This window comes from Rhincodon typus, chromosome 27 (assembly GCF_021869965.1).
Source record: "Rhincodon typus isolate 14 chromosome 27, sRhiTyp1.1, whole genome shotgun sequence".
NCBI lineage: Eukaryota > Metazoa > Chordata > Chondrichthyes > Orectolobiformes > Rhincodontidae > Rhincodon > Rhincodon typus.
This window is the reverse complement of record NC_063358.1, coordinates 24,871,073-24,897,699: the sequence shown is the minus strand read 5'-3', so window position 1 is coordinate 24,897,699 and position 26,627 is coordinate 24,871,073. Positions and strand designations below refer to the sequence as shown.

The 26,627-nt window shown below is 39.6% G+C and overlaps 1 protein-coding gene across 2 annotated transcripts; it reads right to left on the bottom strand.

Annotated features, from left to right (window-relative positions):
* Positions 1-702: 702 nt before the first annotated feature.
* rpl11 (ribosomal protein L11) lies at positions 703-14,333 on the bottom strand. Of its 2 annotated transcripts, none has more exons than XM_048612864.1 (6): positions 14,298-14,333; positions 8,331-8,481; positions 8,134-8,240; positions 7,526-7,657; positions 2,603-2,713; positions 703-2,489 (listed from the first exon to the last, which is right to left on the bottom strand). In XM_048612864.1, the coding sequence occupies exons 1-6, from the start codon at positions 14,316-14,318 to the stop codon at positions 2,460-2,462; spliced, it is 552 nt and encodes a 183-aa protein (XP_048468821.1). In that variant the 5' UTR covers positions 14,319-14,333; the 3' UTR covers positions 703-2,459. The 2 variants fall into 2 exon arrangements, with proteins under 2 accessions (XP_048468821.1, XP_020377596.1); XM_020522007.2 differs by lacking the exon at positions 14,298-14,333 and adding an exon at positions 14,043-14,121.
* Between the last annotated feature and the right edge of the window lie 12,294 nt (positions 14,334-26,627).

The window sequence follows — 26,627 nt, the reverse complement described above, 5'->3', positions numbered from 1 at the left end:
AACTGTGCAAATTTTCAATAAAGCACAGAATTGCCAAATTTATACACTGGAAAAATGCCCAGAGAACAGATTTATTTGGAATTAAACTGGGAAAAATGGCCATATGTGAGATATGGGTTGGTGGAAGGTCATGGTGAATAATGTTACGGAGCACTCCTCTTTAAATCAACAATTTAAGACATTCAGTTGCAAATACAGCTCAACACAAAGTACAGTTGAGTATTTTGACTTTTAGAAAATAAACAGCAGAATGAGAAAATGCACACAAGCATTAAAAATAAATCTGAAAAACAGTTCATTCAACATGGTTCACAAGAGAATTGAAGGATAGCTATTTAAGAAAAAATACTACTGTAAACATTCTATTTGGAATACTGGATGAATGATCATTATCAGCAACATATTAGCAAACTGGTGCTAAACATACGGACTCTAATGTTATAATGAATTTGCAATTAATTATTGCTACCATAGCTCACTGGATACAAGACACATGTTGTATCCAGAAGTGAAAGATAACTAATATGGGCTAATAAACACAAGCCAACATAGCTGAGCCCTGATCAATGTAGAACTGATTTCTCAATTTTATGATGACTAGGTTATATCTGAACCAAAGTTTCTATGTAACAGAATAACAACACTGAGAATCTTTCTCTCCCAGGAATTCTCAAACAAGGTTGAATGAAATGGTACAATATATTCAGATCAAGTTTGCATTTATTTAAACTTCATATGCCCAGAGAAAGAGGGGAAGGGAGACCGAGGCTGGAACTGAGGGTGGGGGAGGGGGAAATGACAGAAAAAGTTAATACTGCTCTTTGTGTAACACAGACAGACTGGTGGCTAAAATTAAGTGGAATAATGTTTGAACACTAGAGAAAGTAGCAAGAAGTGTTTTTCAAAGAAAACTGCATTCATCCAATACAGAAATGTCAAGTTCCTTGCATATTCACTGTCATGAAAAGATTTGAATTACTATTTATGTGTGGAATAAAAATATATAAATAGTAAATATGGTGTATTTATTGTGTTTGTCACTACCTTACAGTCATAATGTTTTACACTATATTCTGAAAGTAGTTATTCAGCCATGCAGTGAATTGAAAGCATTCTTTTTCATTCTCTGAAGTTTTAGATGTTAAAAAGAATCACAATGGTTACATAAATAACAACAAAAGAAAATGCGAGAAGCCTTCAGTAGATCTGGAAAATTTGTCGACAGAAGACTTCCTTTGGAAGAAAATACTGATTTTTTTTTTTTTAAAAATAGAAATGGGGAAATATAACAAAGCGCCAGAAAAATGGGAATGACCTCTAAAGTGCTTAAATGAAAGGCAGCAATGAGACAACAGGAGACATCATGAGTAAACCAAAGAAATTACAGACACAAAACCAGAAGTGGAAACACTGAAATCCAGCAAAATAGGGCTAGTTCTCAGTAGAGTCTTATGGTCAGTAGAGGAGGGGGTGGGGAAAAAAAATCAGCTTGACATCAAGAATATAGAATACCTGTACAAACAGCAATCTGATACAAAGTCTCCACCCACACGTAAACCAGCTTCTTCTCATTCACAGAAACAGCCACCCTTGGGTAAAGATTAACTGACAAGGCAATCTGCATCATTGGTATCCATCAGCTTCCTTTCTCACCACATGCCCTGTGTGATATTTTTCTCCTTCTTCATTACCTTGTTCAGTTCCTTCTTGAATGCTGAACATCTTCAACTAAGACAGCGATCAGAGTGGGACATTACAAGTACAGACAGGGGAAGACCACCCAGTCCCAAACAATGTATCACCTGGAGTCACTAGGTGATAGGATTTGAGTACAATGCTCTTCTCTGCAGAACTGCTACTTGATAATAGATGTTTCCTGGTAGTGAGTTCATGGTGCACAGCTTTCCACCAACAACAGCACAAGCAGGAAATCACATATACAAAGCCCAAGAATCCCTGCTTACAGTGGGTGAAACTTTGTTGAGAATGCACAGTTGGAAGATTTAGTTTATTATTCAGGTTTACACCAGAACAATTAGCATTTGGTTGACACTATTGAGCCATACCTTGGAATTTTCAAACAAGGAAAACTGAAATGATTTTAAAAAGGAATTAGAAAATTTTAGGGCTATTGTATGAAAATTTGGATCTACAACAGGATGATTCACACCAAATAGCTCTTATTGCTTTCATGGAATTGTGGTTCTTGAGTTCACAGATAGCCAGAGCACGTATCAAATAGCAGCTTCAAGAGAAGGCTATATTCACTAAACAATGGTAAACTCATCAAGGACATGAACTTTGTCATATTATAGTGGAGTCAGAAAACAGGGTGAACCGGCAATATGATTGACAGTTATCTTTCTGCCTAATCCAAGTTACAATGATGAGGTAACTACCACTAAACTAAAACTGAGTAAGTATCAGATTCTTGTATTAATGACAATTACAAAACATTTTTATTTTCCTGGGAGAATGATACCATCATACTGCAAAAAAAAGAAAAACAAATCATTAGAAAGTGAAATGTCTTGAAACAAATTTCAGTTTGTATTTATCTTGTCATTGAGATTTCTTACTACCACCATGAATACAAAAGTACCTTCTGTTGAAACCAGCGCATGGCCTCCTCTTTGTTGATCCTGTGTTTGGCTCCAATGCGACCACGTTTACGCTTCTTGTCAGCAATGCTGAAGCCTGGTCTTCCCAGAACCTGTCAAATTGAAAAGAGGAGGAAAGGAGTCACAACAAATGCAGGGAGTGGGCAAAGGAAAAGTCCTCATTTGCAATGCTAACAATTTCAAACTTCTTGGCAATGGAAGATCAACACAAGCAGACTGGGCTTTACATATACTGAAAAAACATCAATACCTTTGGATGGTAAATATAGAAGTGAGGGAAGCTCAAAGCTACCAAGAAAAAAGATGGGTAAATCATTGCATATGTGATGTTTCACTAAAGGGACAGAATAGTCCTATGGTTGGAATAGGGGAGGGAAAGAAAACACACAAGAAAGGATAGTAGAAAGAAAAGGGGAACTAAATAATCCAGTTTATAAAATTTTCTAGATAGGTAGTAAAGTGAAGGTCTGAGACCTATTAATTAAGCAAAATATGACAACCAGAAAGTCTTTGATTAATGATTATCAAATAAAATTTATCTGAAATCAATTATGTACACATTTTAGATCAAATAAAGTAAAACAATTCCGGAGGATGGAATAGTTAGCCGACTGTTTAGTTCAAGGCTGACAGATTTAGCAACATAGATGCATTGATCTTTATCAATAGAAAGGATCTATGCTAATGGTCCAAAAGCCCACTAGACTCCCATGAATTAAGAGTTTGAGGTCATTAGGAGAGACACGGGGCAGAATCTTCCTCTTTGTCATGTGTAAGCAATAGCAAGAAAGGTGAAGAAATAGCTGAGAATGGAAAAAGATCAGAACCTCAGAGTAGAGACAAAATGGTCCAATTTTCTCCTCAAACCTTGAACAAAGACTTCAAAGACTCACCACTAGTGCTGACTGCCTTATTTCTATACATTTGCATCTCAATGAAGATCCAACTCGCCTTTTTTATGCATCAGTTCCAATTCTCACCTTTATCAAGAAACTAGACGCACAAATTTTAGGACTTGTAAATTAGAGCAGGTGCCTGGGAGCTATAGCTTGCCAACTGCTTGTCCCAGACATCACCCAACCACTTCTTCATAACAGCATCCCTGCATGTTCAATGGCCACCATCTTCCACAACCTCTCGTCCATGCAAGTTGGCATCAAACCACCTGCTTCACCACACCATGCCTACTTTTGGCTCAACTCTCATACCACTTCAGCCCTTCAACATCTTGGAGTTCAAGGACGATGATGACTTTGTGCTCCTGTCAAGTAACTTTGTGCACAGGGATACACACACATCTCATGCATCTACATGGGATGCGTCTTATGATTCTTGGCTAGCTTTCTTAATTCTCATTAACTTTGCATTTGGTTGAAAAGTCTCTGGACAGTTCACAGTGCTTCCTTAGTACACGAGTCTCCAGTGCTCAGCTACAAGCAGCCAACCTCTGCACCTTGCATCTTTCCTATAGCAGGAATTGAACACTGTACTCTAAAAGTGGCTTCACCGATGCCCTGTACAGCCGCAACATGACTTCCCAACTCCTATACGCAGCGCACTGACCAATGAAGGCAAGCGTGCCAAATACCTTCTTCACCACCCAGAATATGGTCACACTTTCCTAAGGTTCTTGAGTAGATTTGTAGCTCAGGTTGTGGATGCTGTAGATGGTTCTATTGCCAAGCTGGTTCGTTAATTCACAGACATTTCATTACCCTGCTGGGTAACATCATCAGTGCAGCCTCCAATGAAGCACTGTTGTGTTTTCCCGCCTGGTATTTAAACTCTGGGGTCCATTGGAATTGGTTACCTCATTTCCGGTTTTTCTTTGCAGTGGTGTATATATAGGGTCTAATTCTACGTGTTTATTGATGGCCTTCTTGATGGAGAACCAAGCCTCTAGAAATTCCCGTACTTATCTCTGTTTGGCCTGTCCTAAGATCCTGATGTTGTCCCAATCGAACTAGTGGTTCTCCTTATTCCGTGTGAATGGAGACGAGTGAGTACTCACTCCTACAACTCATCTGGTTCATCCTCGACCACAACATCTTCACTTTCAACACCAGTTCTTCATCCAGACACATGGAACAGCCACGGGGACCAAATTTGCACCCCAATATTTTCATGCACAAGTTCAAGCAAGGCTCCTTTGTTATGCAGGACCTCCGACCAATGCTATACACTAGATACATCAACAACATTTTCTTCCTTTGCACTCATGGCATGGAATCACTGAAGCAGCTATGCAGTGATATCAACAAGTTGCATCCCACCATCAGACTTACCATGGACTACTCTTCAGAATCAGTCTCATTCTTGAACACATGCATCTCCATCAAGGATGGACACATCAGTACCTCACACTACTATAAGCCCACAGATAATCTCACAATGCTGCACTTCTCCAGCTTCCACCCTAAACACTTTAAAGAAGCCACCTCCCTACGCATACACAGGATCTGCTCAGATGAGAATGGAGGCCATGGACACCTAAAGATTTTGAAGGACGCCCTCATAAGAACAGGATACAATGCTCAATTCGTCAACCGCAAATTCCAATGTATCACAGCAGTAGCACAGCAAAAAACTGCAATGATCTCCTCAGAAGACAGACATGGGATACGACCGATAGAGTACCCTTCATCGTCCAGAGTGTAGAGATTACACCATGTTCTTCGCAGCCTTCAACATATCATTGATTACAGCGAGCATCTCCCAAGATCTTCCGTACACCTCCACTTCTCGCCTTCAAAGAACCACCAAACCTTAAACAGACCATCATTTGCAGCAAACTACCCAGCCTTCAGGACAACATCGACCACAACCTTGCCATGGCAACCTCTGCATGATATGTCGGATCATCGACGTGGATACTACCATCACAAGTGGGAACACCACTCACCAAGTACATGGCAGATACTCATGTGACTTGACAAATGCTGTCTATCTCCTATGCTGCAGGCAAGGATGACGCGAGGCATGGGATATTGACAAGACTGTGCAGACCCTACGACAACGGATGAATGGACACCACACGACAAACACCAGACAGGAATGTTCCCTCCCAGTTGGGGAACACTTCAGCGGTCAAGGACATTCAGCCTCAGATCTTCGGGTAAGCATCCTCCAAGGCAGACTTCGAGATACACAACAACGCAGAATCACCGAGCAGAAACTGATAGCCAAGTTCTGTACCCATGAAGACAGCCTCAACCATGATCTTGGGTTCATGTCGCGCGACATGTTCCCCACCACACTGTTCTCTATCTGTGAAACCTTCCTTATTATCCTGTTTTGACACCATTACCTTAATAAATTGTTATGATCTCTCTATCCTAATTAGTTTGCACAGTTTTGGATTACTTATTACTTTGGTTAGACCCTCAGCATGCGCCTCTCATACCTATCATGTTATTCCAATCATTTAGTTTGTCTCCAGCACTACCTTATTTTTAATTTTTTGTAATTATCTCTCTGTCTCATTTAATCAGATTATAGGTCATCCCTTCACTTGTTATTCTGCTGTTGGCACTTTACTCACACTGTCTAACACTCTTGGTCACCTGCAGAGATTTATAATTCGACACTCCACTCACATCAGTTGTACGATCTTTTGATCTCTCTGCCTATAAACTCTGGGTCTATGTGCTCTTCTCTCTCACTGCACCTGCTGTAAGGGGCTGCGCTCCAAAAGCTTGTGATTTCAAATAAACCTGTTGGATTATAACCTGGTATCGTATGACTTCTGACAAGTCCAGTAGCCATTTTTCTCATGTGGCTAAAAAGACAAGTAGTAATCATCAGAGACCTCACAATCTAAGATCTCCTAAAACATCTACCGTACACTTTTTTCAACTGGAATCACAAGAAGTGATAGCAGGAATCCTAGGCTTTCAGGGGAAACTAATTCAGAATTTTTCTTTTGTGTTGAGTTAGCTTAAAGTAGAAACAAAGATACACTATGCTCTTTTTTATAATGAACAACAGGGAATTTCCTTTCTTAAAAGAACCTGTTTCCTAACACTATCCAGTGCCTACCACTGGAAACGATGGCTCTTCAGGCAAAGTGGTATTGTTGGACCTCTGGGCCAGGAGGCCCATGTTCATGTTCCACTTGCTCCAGAGATGTGTAACAACATCTCTGAATAGGTTGATTAGAAAATATCTAGCCCCGGAAACTGCACGTTCAATGAGAATAGGACTCAAATCAGCTACCACACTGCTTTCAAAAGCCAGCCAACAATCAGACATGGAAAAAAACAAGAATGGGCTGAGGCAATATAGTAGAAGTTTGTCAGTGCTTCAAGAACCACAGAGTATGAGTTAGCACATTGATGAAAAGAAAACTGCACCAGGATGCTGTTATGGAATTCTAGTTTTGAAATGTCAGCCATACTACAATCTCAATAATCAACATCACCACACAAGTCCAAAGGCCAGCATAATAGTTTCATTTCAGAACCTGAGATCACACACAATTCATAAAATGCGAGCACAACTATCAGTGACTAAGAGTTACGATGTGTTATAGGGTTGGGATAAATTAATATGAATAGAGTCTTTTTCTCACCATAAGGGGCTTGTGTACAATTAACATAAAACCAGGACACCAGAATACCTAAATAACTAACAACCATTTTATGAAAGCAGAATGGCAGCCACTAGGAATGTATTTTAAAAATTGGTTCAGTTTTAAAAAAGAAATAGTTTAGGATATTTTTAAGTCTACTTATAGTAGTACTGAGAGACCTGGGAATAGACATTTTTGGTCTGGGATCAATAGAAAATAGCTGGTGTCAGAAAAATTTCCAACAAGGAGAAAAATGTTTTTGAGCAACATATTTAAATGCATATTCACCTCATTCTTTTAATCCCACAGGCAGCATGTAATATACGGTACGTACCACATAGAAGTCTAAACCATAGATACCGATGCTTGGGTCATACTTAATGCCCAAATCAATGTGCTCCTGAATACCAAAGCCAAAGTTTCCAGTGTCTGAGAAGTTGTTTTTTCTCAGCTCATATTCACGAACCTGTAGATGGAAGGAATAAAATCACTAAAGAGCTTCACGCCTGCCTCTTTTTATAACAAATACTTGATCAAGAAAGGTCAATACTGAGAAACATATAGTTAAATTTCTCCTGAAGCTGTAAAAATTACATGCTTTGATAAATTATTGTCTTTTACCCCTTGAAGTGGTGCTCAATACTTCCTGTACAAGCTATTTCTGTCAACATTCTGTTTAACCCTTATTCAAAAGATGGCTCCTCCAAACATGGCACTGTTCCCTCACTACAACACTGCAGCACCAGCTTTATCACACAGAGCAATTTCTGTTCTCCGCTTGCCCCCAAACCCACTCTAACTGCTTCAAAACTATGTGTATGAGCTGAAGCAAAGAGTGTGCAAAAAGACAAAAGCACCTTTTAAAAATATGGTTCATCGTTACCATTAAAGAGAAAACCTAAATTACTTTCACACACTACTCCAAAATTAAGTCCTACTTACTTTAAGGCCTTTTTCCAGGATCTCTTCAGCTTTGGCACCACGGACTGTGCAGTGAACAGCAATCTTTTCATTTCTCCTAATACCAAAAGATCTTACAGTGTATCGAGCTGTTGGAGGAAAAATTATTTGATCATGCCACATTTTCATAAGCATTTAAGCCACATTTTAAAAAGTTCAAGGACTGCATACAAACTCACCTTTGGAGAAGACAGGTGTTTGACCAGTGAGCTGCTCAAGCACTTTGGCAGCTCGAGTAAGTCGATCACCACTTTCGCCAACACATATGTTCATACAGAGCTTTCTGATACGGAGCTCACGCATTGGGTTTTCTTTCTTCTCACCCTGGTCCTAAATTAAGGGATCACTTTAGAAATCAAGAAATATTTTTCTGGCAGTATTAAGTTTACAGCTGGCCACTGTGACCTTGATGACTTCCTTTTTCTCTCCACACATTCCCCTTATATATTATCATCTGCCACAATACCATTAACACTTCCACAAAAAGTAGCTACAATAATGCAGTTACTAGAATTTCAGTAAATGTTCCAGTAGATTCATGAATTCTCCACACGCTTTCAATTTAACCTCGCAGTCTAACTGGAAATATCTTTTCTCAAATCAGAGCTGTAATTGTGAATTATTCAATAATAGAGAATCGAGTATGGTTATTAAAGAGGTTTCTGATGGAACTTGGCATGCCTATTTCCGTGTTTATCCCTGGTGCTAGAATGATGAATAAATCTAACAAACAGCACTATAACCGTAGTTTCCTAGTTCCACAACTTAGCAATTTGCCTGAATCAGAGAATCAGCATGTATTCAGAACATTAGTACTGATGATATCAGTGCTCTGCTCTCAGATTCTAAATTTATTATGCACTTTTTTTGTTGACATTGATGATGTATCATGGCAAAGTTTTAAAAATTCTTTAACCGGTTGTGGACATCACTGAATAGAGAAGAATTTATTGACCATTCCTAATTATATCTTACCAAAACAAAAATCATGTGCACAATACTCACACCAGAGTTGTTGTATCCAACACCGGTAGGTTTAAGATATTTGTGGCTTTTCCGACTATGGAAAGCTTCCCTCTACTCACTCATCCCTTCTTGCATATATGCCAGCCAAGTCTCACTTTTCATTGTTATTTGTTGTGATAAGTGACTTTATCCAGATCTTCACCAGCAATTGGTCACTCTCTGTTAGTGCATTATGTGTCACAATCTACTGTCTGTAAAAGTCAGGCATGATCTGTTCATGTTTGGTCGATGTGTAATTAGTGCCAACAAACTGTATAGTATGCACCCTCTTGATCTGGCTATCATGTTGCAAGATTATAATTTTGCCATCATTGTCCAGAACTTTTCCTGGGTCTTTCCATTCTTTTTTGCCCCTCTTCTCTTGCAATACACCATATCCCTGGGATTACAATTCTTTTCCTGACACAATACCATAAAACTCTCCAAATCTTTTCTGAAACCCCCACATGCATGCATGCACGCAAACATACAAAATTAGAGCTGAAGGAGGCCATTCAGCTGCTTGAATCTATCCTATCATTCAATAACATCATGGTTGATTGGTTCAATTTACCCTCCGTAAACTTAGATTTCCTTGTCCATCATAACCCTGATTCCTTTATTGATTAAAAATCTGTCTATCTCAGTCTTGAATATACTTGATGAACCAGCCTCTCCAGCCCTCTGGTCTAAAGAATTCGCCAGAGTCACTACCCTCTAAGAGAAAAAAATTCTTCCTACCTCTGTCCCAACTAGACGACTCCTTACTCTGAGATTACTTACTCTAGACTCTTCCACAAAAAGGCTCTCCACATCTACTGTTAGGGTCTCATGAATCTCATATGTTTCAGTCAACTCACCTCTCATTCTTCTAAACTCCAATGAGCACAGGTCTAACCTACTCAACTTCTCAAGAACCTCATGGTCCCTCTTTATCTATCCTGCTTGTTACTTCCTCAAAAGAACAATAATATATTTGTCAGGTATGATTTCCCCTTCATGAAACTATGATGACTCTGCTTGATTTTATGATGTATTTCTAAACACTCTGTTACATCCTTTACAACACAAGCATTTTTCCAACAGACACTTTCCCAGCTAACTGGCCCATAGCTAGCTGTTTTGTGCCTCCCCGCAACCCCCCCACCACCTTTTTAAATAATGGCAATTTTGTAATTCTCTGGGATGTTTCCCAAATCTAAGGTTTTTTAGAAGATTACTACCAGTGCACTGCTTATCTCTGCAGCTTCTTCTTTAAAATTCTAAGATGCAACCCATCAGGTCCAGGGAACTTATCAGCCTTTAGCCCCATTAGTTTCCTGAGTACTACTTCTCTCTCGTGATAGTTATTGTATTTATTTGCTCTCCCCTATAGCCCCTTGATTATTTAGCATTTTTGGAATGATATTAGTACCTTCTACCATAAAGACAGACTCAATGTGAATATTCAACTCCTCTGCCAGCATCATTCTTTAAGGGGCCTACGTTCACTTTGGTTTCTCTCCTCCTTTTTATATTTTATCAATTTTAATATAACTTGCGAGTTTACTCTCAAAGTTTATTTCCTACCAAGGTGAACAACTTCAATTTTTCTACATGATGCTACATCTGCCAGACATTTTTTGCCAACTTGCTCAACCTATGTACATATTTTTGCAACCTCATGTCTCATTCACAACATACCTTTCTACCTATCCTGGTGTTGCCTGTAAGTTTAGTAACCATGCTTTCACTCCTCTTAAACAAGTTACTGGTATTAATTTTAAATAATTGAAGCCTTAGCACAAACCTGTGCAGAACTCCAAACATCACATCCTGCCAATTCAGACAAAGACTCATTTATGCAAGTTTGTTTTCCACCAGCAGCCAATCTTCTATGCATGCTGATATGTTACCCCACTACATGAGTTTTTAGTTTCTGCAATAAGCTTTGATGCAGCATCTTATTAAATGCCTTCTGGAAATCCAAGTACAATACATCTACAGGCTCCCTTTTAACCACAGCACATATTACTTCTTTAAAAACTCCAATAGGTTGGTTAAACGTGGTGTCCCTTTGATGAAACCATGCTAACTCTTCCTGATTACCTTGAGGTTTTCTAAGTGCACTGCTATAATCTCTTGCATGATCGATTCTAAAATCTACCTCACAACAAATATCAAGCCAGCCGGTCTACAGTTTCCTCTTTTCTTCCTTCATTCTCCCTTTTTGAAGACAGGAGTTACATTTGCTACTTTCCATTCTAATTGAACTTACAACGAATCAAAGGCATTTTTGGAAAATTAACATTGACATGTCTACTTGCTCATTAGCAAACTCTTTTAAGACTCTAGGATGAAAACCTGGATCCCAAGATGTGTCAGAATGCATTTGTTTGCTTAGTACCATTTCCTTCATGATTATAATTTTAAGTTCTTCTGTCTTTTCCACAACCTGATTTACAGCTATTACTGGAATGGTGGTTGTATCCTCTATAGTGAAGGTAGATGCAAATGATTTTTTTCATTTTATCCATCATTTCCATGATATCTACTATTAGTTCTTCATTCACTTTGTCCAGAAGATCAGCACTCATTTTACTTACTAATTTTCCTTTTTCAATTCTTGTAGAAGCTCTTACTATCCATTTTTACATTCCTAGCTACCTTCTTCCTCTAGCCTAACATGTCAGTGCACTTCAGCAAGTTCAGCTTTCGTGCACGCATGCTTGTCCTTATTTAGATTTAAAATTCTAGTCTTAAATGCAAATTTCTGCCTATTAAACTGCATGTTAAATTAAATTATACTGTGGTCACTACTACATAAGGGTGCCTTTAGTCAAGGTCACTAATTAATCCTGTCAAATGGTATGACATTCAAATGGTCTTCAAATACTGAACTAATTGTAGTCCTTTGCAAAGCTGGAAGATGATCCTATGTGAATAAAAGGCATTTTCAGATTCCTGTAATAAAGTAATTGATCACAGCTATAGTCCCCCAACTGTCTGGAGTGTGTTTATTGAATATACCGTCCACACTAAAGAAGCTGTTATTTTAGAATTCAGTTGGTCAGCTAAATTTTTTAGGACCACTTAGTCCACTCCATATTTAAAATGTTAACCTCTGTGTCATTTTCTTCCAGATCGGAAAAGTCTCATCTCTGCATTCCGACCTCAGGAGCAGAAATCAGAGTTTACACTTGGAGTACTATGTAGAGTTTTGTCTATGTTGCATCAGAATAATTCAGAGAAGGTTCATTCACCTGATAGCTGAGATGGAGGGATTATGTTATAAGGCAAGGAAAGCTAGGGTGTGTATCCATTGGAGTTTAAAAGAATGCAAGGTGATCTTGTACAACGTACAAGACCCTTGATTGGATTTTGTGGATGTCGAGAGAATTCTTTCCCCTTATGGGAAGGGTACTGAGTTTAAAACTACAGGGTCCCTATTCAAAATGGAGATGAGATTTTTTTTTCTGTCAGACGGTCAGTCGTGTGTGAAATTCACTTCTCCATACAGCATTGGAGCTAGGATCATTAATATTTATAAGGTTGAGTTACATGGATTGTTGTCTGATGAGGGGATACAAGATTATAGGGGATAGAAAGGAATGTGAAGTTGAGGCCACAATGAGAAGTGCCATATTCTTACCAAATGGCGGTGGTGGAGGCTTTGCAATTCTTTTGTATTAATAAGCTCCCATAATGGGCAAATAATTGGTTAATAAAGTTTAACACAGATAGGTATTGGTAGGAAGAATAGAGAGGTTGCTTGGGAAATGCAAATCTAGGTGGGGTAGACAAATGAAGGGAGGTTGGAGTACAAATCAGTAAAAGTTGTGCCACATGTTAATGAAGCCACAAAAAAAATAGCAAAAGTAAGCACAAACTTTGTTTCTACGTCAGGAGTAAAAGGTAGGGAAATTATGCTGAAGCTTGGTTAGACTACCATACGTAGTTCTGGTCACCAAATTAAAAGAAAGCTTGTTGAGGCACTAGAGAGGATGCAGAGAAGATTAATACCAGAAATACATGGGGAAATATATCAGGAATATTGACAATCTGATTCATTTTTCCCTTGAAAAAATTGGCTGAGGAGTGACTTAATGGAGGTGTTTAAAATTATGAACAGTTTTGGTACATAGGTATAGAGACAATGATTCCTCATGAGGAACTGCATAACTAGAGGACATCAATTAAAGATATTCACCAAGAAACTTAATTACCCAACAGAGAGTGATCAAAGTGCATAGTTCACATGAATTTAAGGGGTAGCCAGACCAGCAAGGGAACAAATAGCTGTGATCGTCGATTTCGATGAGAAAATATTGGAGGAAGCTCAGGTAAAACATAAACACCAGCACAGGCTGCTGGGCAGATTAGTCTGTTTCTTTCCTGCATACTATTCGGTCTTGTTTTAGTATCCCCCATAATTATACAAATAACATCCAACTCAATTGCCTGTACATTAAAAACAGACGTTCAAGCCTGAAACTGCAAAACTCCAACCAACATCTTCCATGGTCCTGCACTAAAGAAGTATTCCATTTTCCACTTTTAAACCAACTTCTTATACAGTACACAGCAATTTGCATTTATATAGCGCCATAGCGCCTTTGATGCAATTAAAAACATCCTAAACTTTTCCATCAAAATAAATTGTCATTCAAGATTTTGAAAAGGACAGAAGTTATTTGGGAAAGCGCACAGACCAACGTCCTCAGCTTTCAGTAACAGACTATTGTGTGTTATTTATTTGTTGTCTCCGCAAGCTTCAGGCTGAGCGGATTTCATCTCGACTCATACCTAAAAGTCAACGTGAGCACTGTGTCGCCTCAAACTAAAGCCCTCAGTGAGTTTTAAAGTAAATAAATTGTCCTTAATCCTATCCCCACCCTTTCGCTTACCGCCATGTTGGTGCTGGAGACAAGGAAATGATTCAAACTAGGGGCCCGCATCGCCAGAGATTCACATTCTTACCGATTAGCGCCCCCTTTCCACCGCCGAAAGAATACATCCTCCTCGAAACCCCCAAGAAAATCATTAGAAAATGCTGATCCATTTCCTCAAAAACTGATAACTCAAAAAGCAATCAGTGCAACTGGAGGCGGAATAGAAACTTGCGTTGGAAGAAGAAAATCAAAAACCTGGTGTAGGCTTACGTGTCCAAGGCATAAATGCATTTTGTTTTCGAGGAGGATGCTTATCTTGACCTCTGACAAATTTGATGTCTTGGCGTGCTTTCTAGCATCTCCAAATCTAACTGTCACAATTAATGTTATCCCTTCGAATTTCTTCCGGCCACTGTTGCTGCCAGGTGTGCTGATTAATGAAGAAAAATAAAGACGTGAATTTATATAGCGCCTTTCACATACACAAGCCATCCCTAAGGGTTTTACAACCAGGTGAAATATAACCACTGGTTTAATGTGAAAATTGTAGCAGTCCAACGTATGCATAGCAAGCTCCCACTACAGCAATATGATACTAACTAGAAAATCTGTTGATGGAGGAATAAATATAAGGACACCAGGAATAATTCCTCAATTCTTCTTTGAAACGGTATTATGGGATCTTTGATAAAACGGTGTAGAGCTGGATGAACACAGCAGGCCAAGCAGCATCAGAGGACCAGAAAAGCTGTCGTTTCGGGCCTAGACCCTTCTTTGGAAATGCTGAAATGGGATCTTGTATGTCCACTGGAGAGGGTAGACCAGGCCCCAGTTTAATATCTAAAAGTATTGCCTAATGATTCTATTAGAGTTTCAGCCTAGACTTTCCTGTGCTGGACCTGGAGTGGAATTTCAATTAAAAGTCTTGAAACTTGAAGGCAAGAGTGCTATCACCTGAGATACAGCTGACACCAATGTAAAAATAAGTGGTCTTCAAATGTAAGACGTTATTGTGTATTAGCGTACTGTACTTTAGGTTTCAGTACCTTCTTTCCTGAAGAAAGGTGTACTTGTAACTCTTATCATGGCTCAATTAGTAACATGCATTGTAAAATTGCATCAGATACTCACTTCTCAGGTTCACACATGAAATATGGTCACTTAGAATCATAGAGGTATACAGACCGGAAACATACCCTTCAGTCCAATTCATCCATGCTGACCAGATATCCTAAATTGATCTAGTCCCATTTGCCACATTGTCAGAAAGCAAATGATGTTTATGGAGCCATTTCCCAGTGATAGGCTGAGAAATCAAGGGTCAGGATCAAACAGGGACACCGTGAAAAATAATGGAATGGGACAAAACTAAAAAGAGAAGCCATAAGGCTTTGTGCCTTAATTCTATTTGCAATAAAGTGGATGAAGGAATCGCGCAAATAGATGAAAACAGGTATGGTGTAATTGGAATTACAGAGATATTGCTGCAGGGTGACCTGGGATGGAAACTAGAGGAAAAGGTAGTGGATTGAATTGCTGTTTAAATAGGAATTTAATGTAATATTCAGGAAGGATAGCTCCAACAATGTGAAATCTGTATGCGCAGAGCTGAGAAACACCAAGAGGCAAAATACATTAGTGGGGATTGTATATAGACTCTCAAACTTGGGAATGACATTAAACAGAAAATCAGAGAAGCAGGTAATGAGCGAATGTCTGTAATTATGAATGATTTTAATCTACACATAGATTGGGCAAATCAAGTGAGTAACAATACTGTAGAGGAGAAATTCCTAACTGTGAATGTGATTGTTTTCTTATTCAATATATTGAGGAACCAACTAGAGAACAGGCCATCCTAGATTTGGTTTTGCGTAATGAGAAAGGAATAATTGGCATTCTTGCTGTGTGTGGCCCTTTGGGGAATTCCTCACCAAGGTGGAGAGTAACACATTCTGAGACTAGGGTCCTGAATCTAAATAGGGTAAAGTACAATGGTGTGAAGCATGAGAAAATAAAGTACAACAGTAAGCTTGTGAGGAACATAAAAACTGATTGTGAAAGTTTCTATAGGTATGTGAACAGAAAAAGGTTGGTGAAGATAACTATAGATCCCTTACAATCAAAAACAGGGGAATTTATAATGGGGAACAAAGAAATGGCTGACTGACAAAATAGGAATATTGCTTCAATGTTCACCAGGGAGGACACAAATAACATACCAGAAATGTTGGGGAATTATAGATTAATTAGCATGACATCGATAGTGGAAAAATGTTAGAGTCCATAATAAAATACTTAAGCACTTGGGAAAACAGTGGCAAGATCAAACATAGCATGGATTTATGAAAAGGAAATCATGCTTGACAAATTTACTGGAATTCTTCAAGGAGGTAACTTGTAAAGTTAATGAGGGGGAGCCAGTGGATGTGGTTAATTTGGACTTTCAGAAGGCTTTTAACAAAATCCTATGTGAGAGGTTGGTATGTAAAATTAAAGCACTTGGAATTGGGGCTAATGTATTGAAATAGATAGAAGACTGGTTGGCAGACAGGAAACAAAGAGCAGGAATAAACACGTCTTTTTTCCTATTGTCACGCTGTGACTTACAGGGTACCACAGGGATCAGTGCTTGGACCCCAACTATTCACAACATATATTAATGATTTGAATGAGAGAGGTAGATGTAATATCTCCAAATTTGCAAATGATACAAAACTGAGTGGGAGGGTGAGCTGTGAGAAGAATGCAGAGATGCTTCAGTGTGATTTAGACAAGCTGAGTGAGTGGGAAAATGCAAGGCAGATGCAGTATAATGTGGGTAAGTGTGATGTTATCCACTTTGGGAGCAAAAACAGAAAGCAGATTATTATTTGAATCTCCATAAATTGAGAGAAGGGCATGGGTGTCCTTGTACACCAGTCACTTAAAGTAAGCATACAGGTGCAGCAGGCAGTCAAGAAGGCAAACTGACTGTTGGCCTTCATAGTAAAAAGATTTGAGTACAGTAATAGGTATGTCTTGTTGCAATTATATAGGACCTTGGTGAGACCTCACCTAGAATATTGTGTGCAGTTTTGTTTTCCTTACCTGAGGACAGATGTTATTGCTATAGAGGCAGTGCAATAAAGGTTTGCCAGACTGAGTCCTGGGATGATAGTACTGATGTATGAAGAGAGGTTGAATCATTTAAGATTATATTTGCTGGAATTCAAAAGAATGAGGGGAGATCTTATAGAAAAGTATAAAATTTTAATAGAATTAGACAGGGTTTGTTCCCAATGACAGAGGCGTCCAGGTTCACAGTCTAAGGATATGGCATAAACCACTTATAGGACTGAGACAAGGAGAAATTTTTTCACCTAGACAGTGATAAGCCTGCAAAATTTGCTACCACAGAAAGCAGTTGAGGTCAAAACATTCCCAAGAAGGAGTTGGATGTGGCCCTTGGGTCTAATAGGATCAAACGATACAGGGGAAAAGTGGGAACAGGGTATAGAGTTGAATAATCAGCGTTACTGTTACCTTACTCAAGTGACCACTAATTATACATGAGTATTGAAAATAATCAAATCAAATCTTCAGGAACAGAGAGGTAGAAGAATATTGAAAGCAAATACTTTTAGGTTGTAAGCTATTTCTCCCTTCACCCCACCCCCAGCCTCACAATATTCACCCCAAACATAGTTAAATCAACTGCTAACAATAACTATGTTTACGTGTGAAGAATTGTCACTTAGGCTAAATATTGAAGGTCTATTGGTATGTATAAAATTGTTGATTCCTTTTAAAGAAGGCAGGAGAAAGCAAAAAGTATATTAGAGTCTATTTTAAGTCCAACTGCTGTTGACTAAAGCAAAGCAATATTGATGTAGGAAATTGAGTTTACAACTTCACAAGAACACAATTTTAATAAATGGGCAATTAGACAGTTTTATCATCAATGTGCACTTGTATTTTCTTAAGTTTCACTTTTTGTGTTGTGACCATTTGCTCAGTTTCCAGTTTAAATTACAGAATACAAAAGACTAAGTAACCACTAGAACAAGAAGAAACTTGGGATACTGATATAATAACATGATATTATTCAAAAGACCAGCCTGCTGCCTGTGGACAATGATTTTGAGAAACCAGTTATATCAGGAAGCTCCTGCCTGCAACTTTTAACATCTTTCAAGCTCGAGAGATTTATAAACTGCTTTTTTATAAGCTGCTTTTTTTTCATTTTCTGTGTTTTTATTTGTTTTACCAATTATAATTCGACAAAAGGTAAAGGTATTTTATCAGTGTAATTATAAAGTCAAGAGGAAAAGCAATTCTGATTTTTTAAAATGTAAAGTGTAAAGGATAAGAAAATCAGCCCAGTTTCCTGTGTGAATTGAAATTGTACATTTATGCTAACAGTACAGTGAGTTGGTCTAGCCTAAGTAACCCTCCTCCTATTCAGAGATAGTAGGAGTACACCTACAGTACACCTCCTCTCACCCACCTTCCTGCAAAAAGGCCATCCCCTATTCCCAATTCCTTCGCCTCCGCCGCATCTGCTCCTGAGATGAGACATTCCGCTCCTGGACATCCCAGATGTCCTCGTTTTTCAAGGACCACAACTTCCCCTCCACAGTGATCGAAAATGCCCTCGACCGTGTCTCTCGCATTTCCCGCAACTCATCCCTCACACCCCCTCCCCGCAATAATAACCAAAACAGAATCCCCCTCATCTTCACGTACCACCCCATCAACCTCCGGATCCAACGCATCATCCTACGACACTTCCGCCATCTGCAATCCGACCCCACTACCAAAGATATTTTTCCCTCCCCACCCTTATCTGCTTTCCGGAGGGACCACTCTCTCCGTGACTCCCTTGTCCACTCCACACTCCCCACCAGCCCCACCACCCCCGGCACTTTTCCCTGCAACCGCAGGAAGTGCTACACCTGCCCCCATACCTCACCCCCATCCCAGGCCCTAAGAAGACCTTCCACATCAAACAGATGTTCACCTGCACATCTGCTAATGTGGTATACTGTATACGCTGTTCCAGATGTGGCCTCCTCTACATCAGGGAAACCAAGCGGAGGCTTGGGGACCACTTTGCAGAACACCTATGCTCGGTTCGCACCAAACAACTGCACCTCCCAGTCACGAACCATTTCAACTCCCCCTCCCACTCCTTGGACGACATGTCCATCCTGGGACTCCTGCAGTGCCACAGCAATGCCACCCAAGGGTTGCAGGAACAGCATCTCATATTTCGCTTGGGGACCCTGCAGCCCAATGGTATCAATGTGGACTTCACGAGCTTCAAAATCTCCCCTCCCCTGACCGGATCCCAAAACTAGCCCAGCTCGTGCCCTCCTTCCTAACCTGTCCTCCCACCTATCCACTCCCCCCACCTCAAGCCCCACCCCCATCTCCTACTTACTAGCCTCATCCCGCCTCCTTGACGTGTCCGTCCTCCCTGGACCGACCTATCCCCTCCCTAACTCCCCACCTACACTCACCTTTACTGGCTCCAACCCCGCCTCCTTGACCTGTCTGTCTCCTCTCCACCTATCTTCTCCTTTATCCATCTTCTATCCGCCTCCCCCTTTCTCCCTATTTATTTCAGAATCCCCTTCCCCTCCCCCATTTCTGAAGAAGTGTCTAGACCTGAAACGTCAGCTTTCCTGCTCCTCTGATGCTGCTTGGCCTGCTGTGTTCATCCAGCTCTACACCTTGTTGTCCCCTCCTCCTATTCAGTTGGTTGAGCTCCCAGAGCATAGGAAGTGGCTCTGGAGGCTGGTGGCTCCAAGTGAGAAAATTATACCAGCTGCTCTTGAAGGACTTATATTCACCCCTAAAGCACTTAAATTGGGTGTAGATGGAAATGCAATAGACACTTTAACAGTTCTTCTGCTAGATCCTGTCTGCAAGTTAGGCTCCAGTGGACAACTAAAACTGCACAGCCTCCATATGAGGTAAAATTCCAATTCCATGCTAGATGCCTATGGCACAAACACATCTGTTTTTTTCTTTCTCTCTGAATTCCTTACCACTTAGAAAAAAAGCGTGCTGCTTGTTTGGCTTATCCTCACTAGGGTGTTTAGACAGGCAATGCAATATTAAAGTAGAAATGCTGTTGTTATACCTGTAACGACAGTGGGCCATACCAGTCACCATTGGTATCACAGATTATTCTTTATTTTAATCATATATTTGAGCAGTAAGTATCACTGAAAAGGCCAGCATTTGACTTACATCTAGTTCTATTTAATATCTTAAATACCTCCCCAGCAACACATAACAGCTAAGTTTAGTCTCTGCCATGTCTGCTTCTTCTTGCAAGGAACTCTTGAACCACTACAGCCTACTTTATTATATTTTTTGCTGAAGTGAAGGTACTAAACACTGACTTTTTCTGACATTCCCAAGTATGACTATATCAGATTGTCAATTTGAATCCGAGGGTATTACTGAGGGTGCATAAAGCCATATTACTTTAGCTGCACTTTGTACAGCACAGTATTAAACAAGTCTGGAAAACGTCTGAGAAATGTATGATGTGAAACAAAGAATCACATCACAGTATAAAGTGGTCTTTTGTTAAGCTGCCACAAGATTGATTGTAAATCATGTTACTGTGGGCCTGAAGTCACAGGTAACTGGGTAAGGACTGCAAATATGCTTCCCAAAAGGACATTAGTAAACCAGGTGGGTTTTTAACAACAATTCACAATAGTTTCATAGTCATTATAATTGAGACCAGCTTTTCAATTCCAGGATTATTTATCAAATTTAAATTTCATGAACAGGTATGATGGGATTTGAACCTGTGTCCCAAACAAATAGGCAGGACTGCTAATCCAATGATATTACCATTATGCCAGCATTTTCCTGACATGAGTACTGTTTCAGTACCTATGGAAGCATACTTCAGTGGCAGTTCGGAAATGGGGAAAAAGATCAGGGAAGCAATGGAAGACCTTCAAATTAAGAAGAAAATATAGTCTACTTATTATTTAGCTGGATTTATTTGCAAAATGGCAATTATATTCCATTGATTGTGAAATGCTTTTAAGCATTTCTGAGAAATATGAGCAGGGTTGTTTTAAATGCTTTTTAAAATCCTTTCTATATTTCATTCTTGCTCAACCTATCACTCTTTCTTTCCATATTGGTAAAGAAATATTAATTAAAAGATTGGACAGAAAAATAATCAACCAGAAATTGCTAACTGGAAGAGGGAAAATTTGGAAAAGAGGAATAGGAAAGGATTTTCTAGAAACTATTCACATTTGTAAAAATAACAACACATGTCTGATAGCTGCTGTGAAATCCCTGGAGTATCATTACACACATCACTGAAAAGGCATCTGTGGATTCTGACAAAAAGAGTACAATGATGGATATGATGAATAAGATCTCAGATAATGCTGCTAGCTTAACCAATATGTTCCAACTCTGACGTACCAGTGTTTCCTGATGGAACTTCTCTGGAAGTGCAAATGCAGGACTTTGATTTGCCTTTTACACTTCTAGCATTTTCAAGAGAAATTTTGAATTTTTGGGTGCGTATTCCATTGAGTCAAGTAAATCACAGGCGGCTACAAAGAAGTGTTTTAGGTTGCTTTTTCTACATGTCCAATAAATTGGGAAATTGGAAAAAGCATTTGTCCACCTTAGTTCTTCTGTCACCTTCAGATCTCTGAATCCTTGAAAGGATGGGAATTGAGCTTAAGTCACTCCTGAGAGTGCTGTCGCTTTAGGACAGGAAAATATACAGGACAAATAGCATATCTAGTATTTCTATATCTGTACAAATTATGTAAAATATCCTACTGAGGACACAAAGAACAAAGTAAAGGCGGAATCTTAAATTGGCTAAGTGTCAAATTTGGCAAGTTTCATGGGGGATTTCTCTCTGTGAGCACCGGGCGGTTTCTCACATTATCTTCCCAAACTTGCCATACCCCTGTGTTGGCCCACTCATCATACTCTCTCATTCACCATGAGCCAAAATACTGCACTGTTAGGACAGCCTGGGATTCCTTGTTCCTAAATCAATTTTAAAGTCCAACCATGCACCCACTCAAGTGCTGGTAGTCTGCGGCTGCTCTAAATGGTTTGTTTCATTTGCCTGGGACATGTTAGACAGTGGATAATTGGCACCTCGCTTTGCCAGTGGGGACCTGGAGGTTCTGCTGATAGGGTGTGCATGTGGCCTTCATCCACAGACTGCATCCTGAGATTTTAGTGACTGATGAGAAATGGTAGGAAAGATGGAGGTCCAGAGGAACCATTCATGTTGGCAATTGTCACCATCTAGTGGGAGAATGACAAACTGCATATCAATGAGGTGAGATAGTGTTATAATAAGATGCTAAGGCATGCAAATGCATGCAAATAGGCCTCGCTGCTCATTAGAGAGAATCTCATCTTGCTATTGAACACTTGGTTAGAAAATGGGACATTTTGCTCACAACAGTAGGAAACTTCTCACTGCCAATCTCATGCAATTCTCACAACTTTCTCACCAGTGGCCATATTGTTCAGTGGCTGGGTTACAGTTACGGTCAATAGTTCTTTGGGTTAATTTTACCTTGCCAGGTTTCTTAAGATGTGGGCATCTTCTTCTGCATCTGTTCCCATGTCATACAGTATTCATGGTAACTATTTTCTCCTTGCAGATATGGTGCATACTCATTCTCTTGTCCAAGCCTCTTAATATCCATCAGTTGCAGAATATTGCCTTTGCAAGCCATCGAGCACGAGGTTAGGGAAAGTACCACTCCACAATGTATTTATCCTTTCAAGCTAACCTCGTCACAATGCCATTATCATCCACCCCAGCACACCTACCCTCCAATCCAGCAACAGGATCCAATGTGATATGTAAGATTTCATGCAAGGACTGCAACAAATGTGACATTTGGACAGACAGGAATGAAACTGGCTACAAGAATACATGAACACCAAATAGCAACAAAAAGGCACAACTAATATTCACTCGCCTCCATCCGCATGGATAAGGAGAACTACCAGTTCAATTGGGACAACATCAAGATCCTAGGACAGGCCAAACAGAGACAATCACGGGAATTTCTAGAAGCCTGGTTCTCCACCAAGAAGGTCATCAATAAACACATCGAATTAGACCCTATATATACACCACTGCGAAGAAAAACTGGAAATGAGGTAATCAACTCCAATGGACCCCAGAGTTAAATATCAGGCAGGTAAACACAACAGCACTTCATTGGAGACTGTACTGATCTGACCCACATCTCTCTGCCTTTATTTTGAAATCCAAATCCAAAAGTATATATACTTTGGTGGCCATTCAAGAAAACACAGCCCAAGACTTTTGATCTAGGATGGTAATGAGGGAACAAATTGTCCCTCCTGGATCTCTGTCAAGAATGGTCATGCATTGTCAACAAGCTTGAGGCTTACCTTCCTCCCTAAAATTTCTCTTCTGCTGTCCTAGTGAAGCCTGACCCTGCCAGCAGTTCTCAGGGACTGATTGATTTCCCATTCCCAGCAATGGGCATCCCTTAAGTGGTCTCAGTTTGTGAATGATACTGTAATGGGATCCAAACCTTAAAATAGCTTTGACCTCACATTGACGGTGATTGTCAAAGATCACTGCCATAATTTTTGGAGTCATCCCCTAAAATCCAGCACTGCTAAGGACATTTAAAATTGAAAGAATTACATTGTATAGTGCAATCCACCATGCAATGAATTTAATCAGAATCCATGAACATTCTTTTAATTTAACAAGGGGGAAGATGCTTTCTTTGCATTCTTTGAAGTTTTTTTTAAAATTGACTTCTGACATGTGGGGGTTACTCCCTGGCCAGCGTTTATTGCCTGTCCCGCGTTTATTGCCTGTCCCTTATAGCCCTTGAGAAGGTAGTGGTGAGCTGCCATCTTGAACTTCTGCAGTCCACATGCTTTAGGTTGACCGACAATGCTGTTTGGGAGGTAGTTTCAGGATTTTGACCCAGTGGCAGTGAAGATACAGCAATGTATTTCAAAGTCAGGATGATGAGCGGCTTGAAGAAGTAACTTCCAGGTGGTGATGCTCCAATGTATCTGCTGCTGTTGTCCTAGATGAAAGTGGTCATGGATTTGGGCAGTGCTATGGATCTTTTGTAAATTTCTGCAGTACATCACGTAGACAGTACACACTGCTGCTCCTACATGGTGTCAGGAGTGGATGTAGTGTTATTCAGGAAGGCTATTTTGTCCTGGATGGGGTTAGTCAAGTCATCATCATCATCATCACTCCTGACTTGTGCCTTATAGTGGATATGCTTTGGGGAGACAGGAGGTGAATTACTGCAGTGCTCTCAGCCTCCAACCTGCTCTTGTAGCCATTGCAATTACAGCATTTGTGCGCAAAATTTGCTCCTGAGCACAGTAAGTGGAATAGATACTGCACTAAGTATGGGGTGTCTCAGTTCCGTTTCTGGTAACTATTAACCCCTGGTACGTTGATAGTAGAAGACTTATCGATGGTAATGCAACTAAATGTCAAGTGGTGGTGATTAGGTTGTCTGTTAATTGGCATTTGTGACAGCCAAACAGCCTTCTACATGTTTTGAGTGATACATGGCAATGAAAATCTGTCCAGGGTGGCCATTATCCAGAGAGATGTGTATGATACATCTTATTTCAACATCAAGTTTGCATGGTTATCAAATGGCTAACATTCTGTGACAGCAAATCACCTGAAATTGTTAGAAATCCCAACTTGTATTCTTATCAGTGAATGCAAGTTTGCAACAATTGCAAATCACCCCCTACCAATTTCTCAAGGACATTGAAGAAAGAGAGCTATTTGACAGTCTCATTTCAAATATGAACGTAGGATAGAATCCATCAAGACATAAGGAAAAAGGAATTCCTTTGTATTTGTGAAGGCTATACTTCATCAGTATTGATACAATCCATTTATTCATTGGATGTTGCTATTCTATCCATGAAACAATAGACCAAGCAGCACTACTATGACAACCTAGTCCTGTCAACATTGCATGAATAGGACATTGATTGAATGTCTAAATTCAGCAACTATCATAAATTGTTCCAATTAAACTATGTCTGAATACATGATGCTGCCAGAGACCTGGGTTCAAGTCCCAACTGCTCCAGAAATGTGTAACAACATGTCTGAACAGATTGCTTAGTAATAGGCACTTGGTGCTGCCCAAGGATCCCAATTGGTCCATCAGTCCAATGTCTTCAATGGTTCTGACACCTGACCTATTTTTCAATATTTCTGATCAGCATCTAATGGTGCATTTTTCACAGCAATGCCTCTACTTATCAAAATCTAACCGACTATTCTGAGAGATGTAAGAATTTTAATAGATCAAATTTGAAAAGATTTTGCTAAGTGTCAATTGGCTAGAGGGAAAGTGTATACATTGCAATATTTTCAGTCTTATATTTAAGCAAAAGGAATAAACCTTTGAATCTTCACTATTCCAATGAGATCACAAATATTCCAGTTGTGGTCCAGACCCAACTTTCCTACCTACTACCCAAGTCCTTGATTCTATGAAAGAAACTTACCCATTTAAATTCAATGATGAGAATTCAAGTCTTAAAAGAGAAACCTATTCTTACTGTGAGAGATAGTAGGAACTACAGATGCTGGACAATCTGAGATAAGGTGTACAGCTGTATGAACAAAGCAGACCAAGCAGCATCAAAGGAGCAGGAAGGCTGACATTTCAGGCCTAGACCCTTCTTCAGAAAAGTATTCTTACTATGCCTAGTTTTAATGCCATGCACACAAGGAAACATCCTATCAGCAATCACTCTGCAAAATCACCTCATTCTTCTAAATTCCTAGTACAGACAGCACCTGTCCAATCTTTACCAGGATGGACATAGATAAACCCCTTAGCCAAATAGTGGACTGTCCCTGAACTTTTAAACAATTGGCCTTCCCTGGCCCCAAAATGACTACTATGGTCAACTTCACCTATCAAGTTGTTAAAACCATTGAAGAGGTCACTATTAAATGAAAAACCATTGATCCAGAGTCCAGCTCAGAGCAGAGCAAACTACTCACTACTTCCACTGCTTAAGTGAAGTTTGCAGCACAGCTTGCTCCAATGCAGCCAGCAACAAAACAGCCAAATGTTTTTTGGCATAAGTGTTGCTATTGGTTACAGGCACTGATAACAATGGCGCTATCAGCAATAAAGATTGCTGAGTTCCAATATTCATCTGCATGCCAAACAGCTGCAGCAACTTCTTTACCATTTATTGAAAGGAATGTAACCTTAAAAGTTTGTAGCTTCCAAAGACAATTCCCAATTTGGAAATATGATCTTAAATGATCACACTTCATTCTGATTTAAAAAGAGTTAGCTAGTGAATGTGTTCATGTTACTTATATTGTATTCGTGTAGCAATCTTTGATGTCGTACCTTCTAATAGGCCTTCTATAATTCTCATTTCCTTAGAATGTATTGTTTCAAGAAGAGAAATCATGATTAACAAAAATTTTTAGAGAGGACATTCAGTTTAAGACTGGACTGCTGCATTGGAGATTAATGCATACTCATCACTTTTGGGAAAAAGTCATTCAACACATTC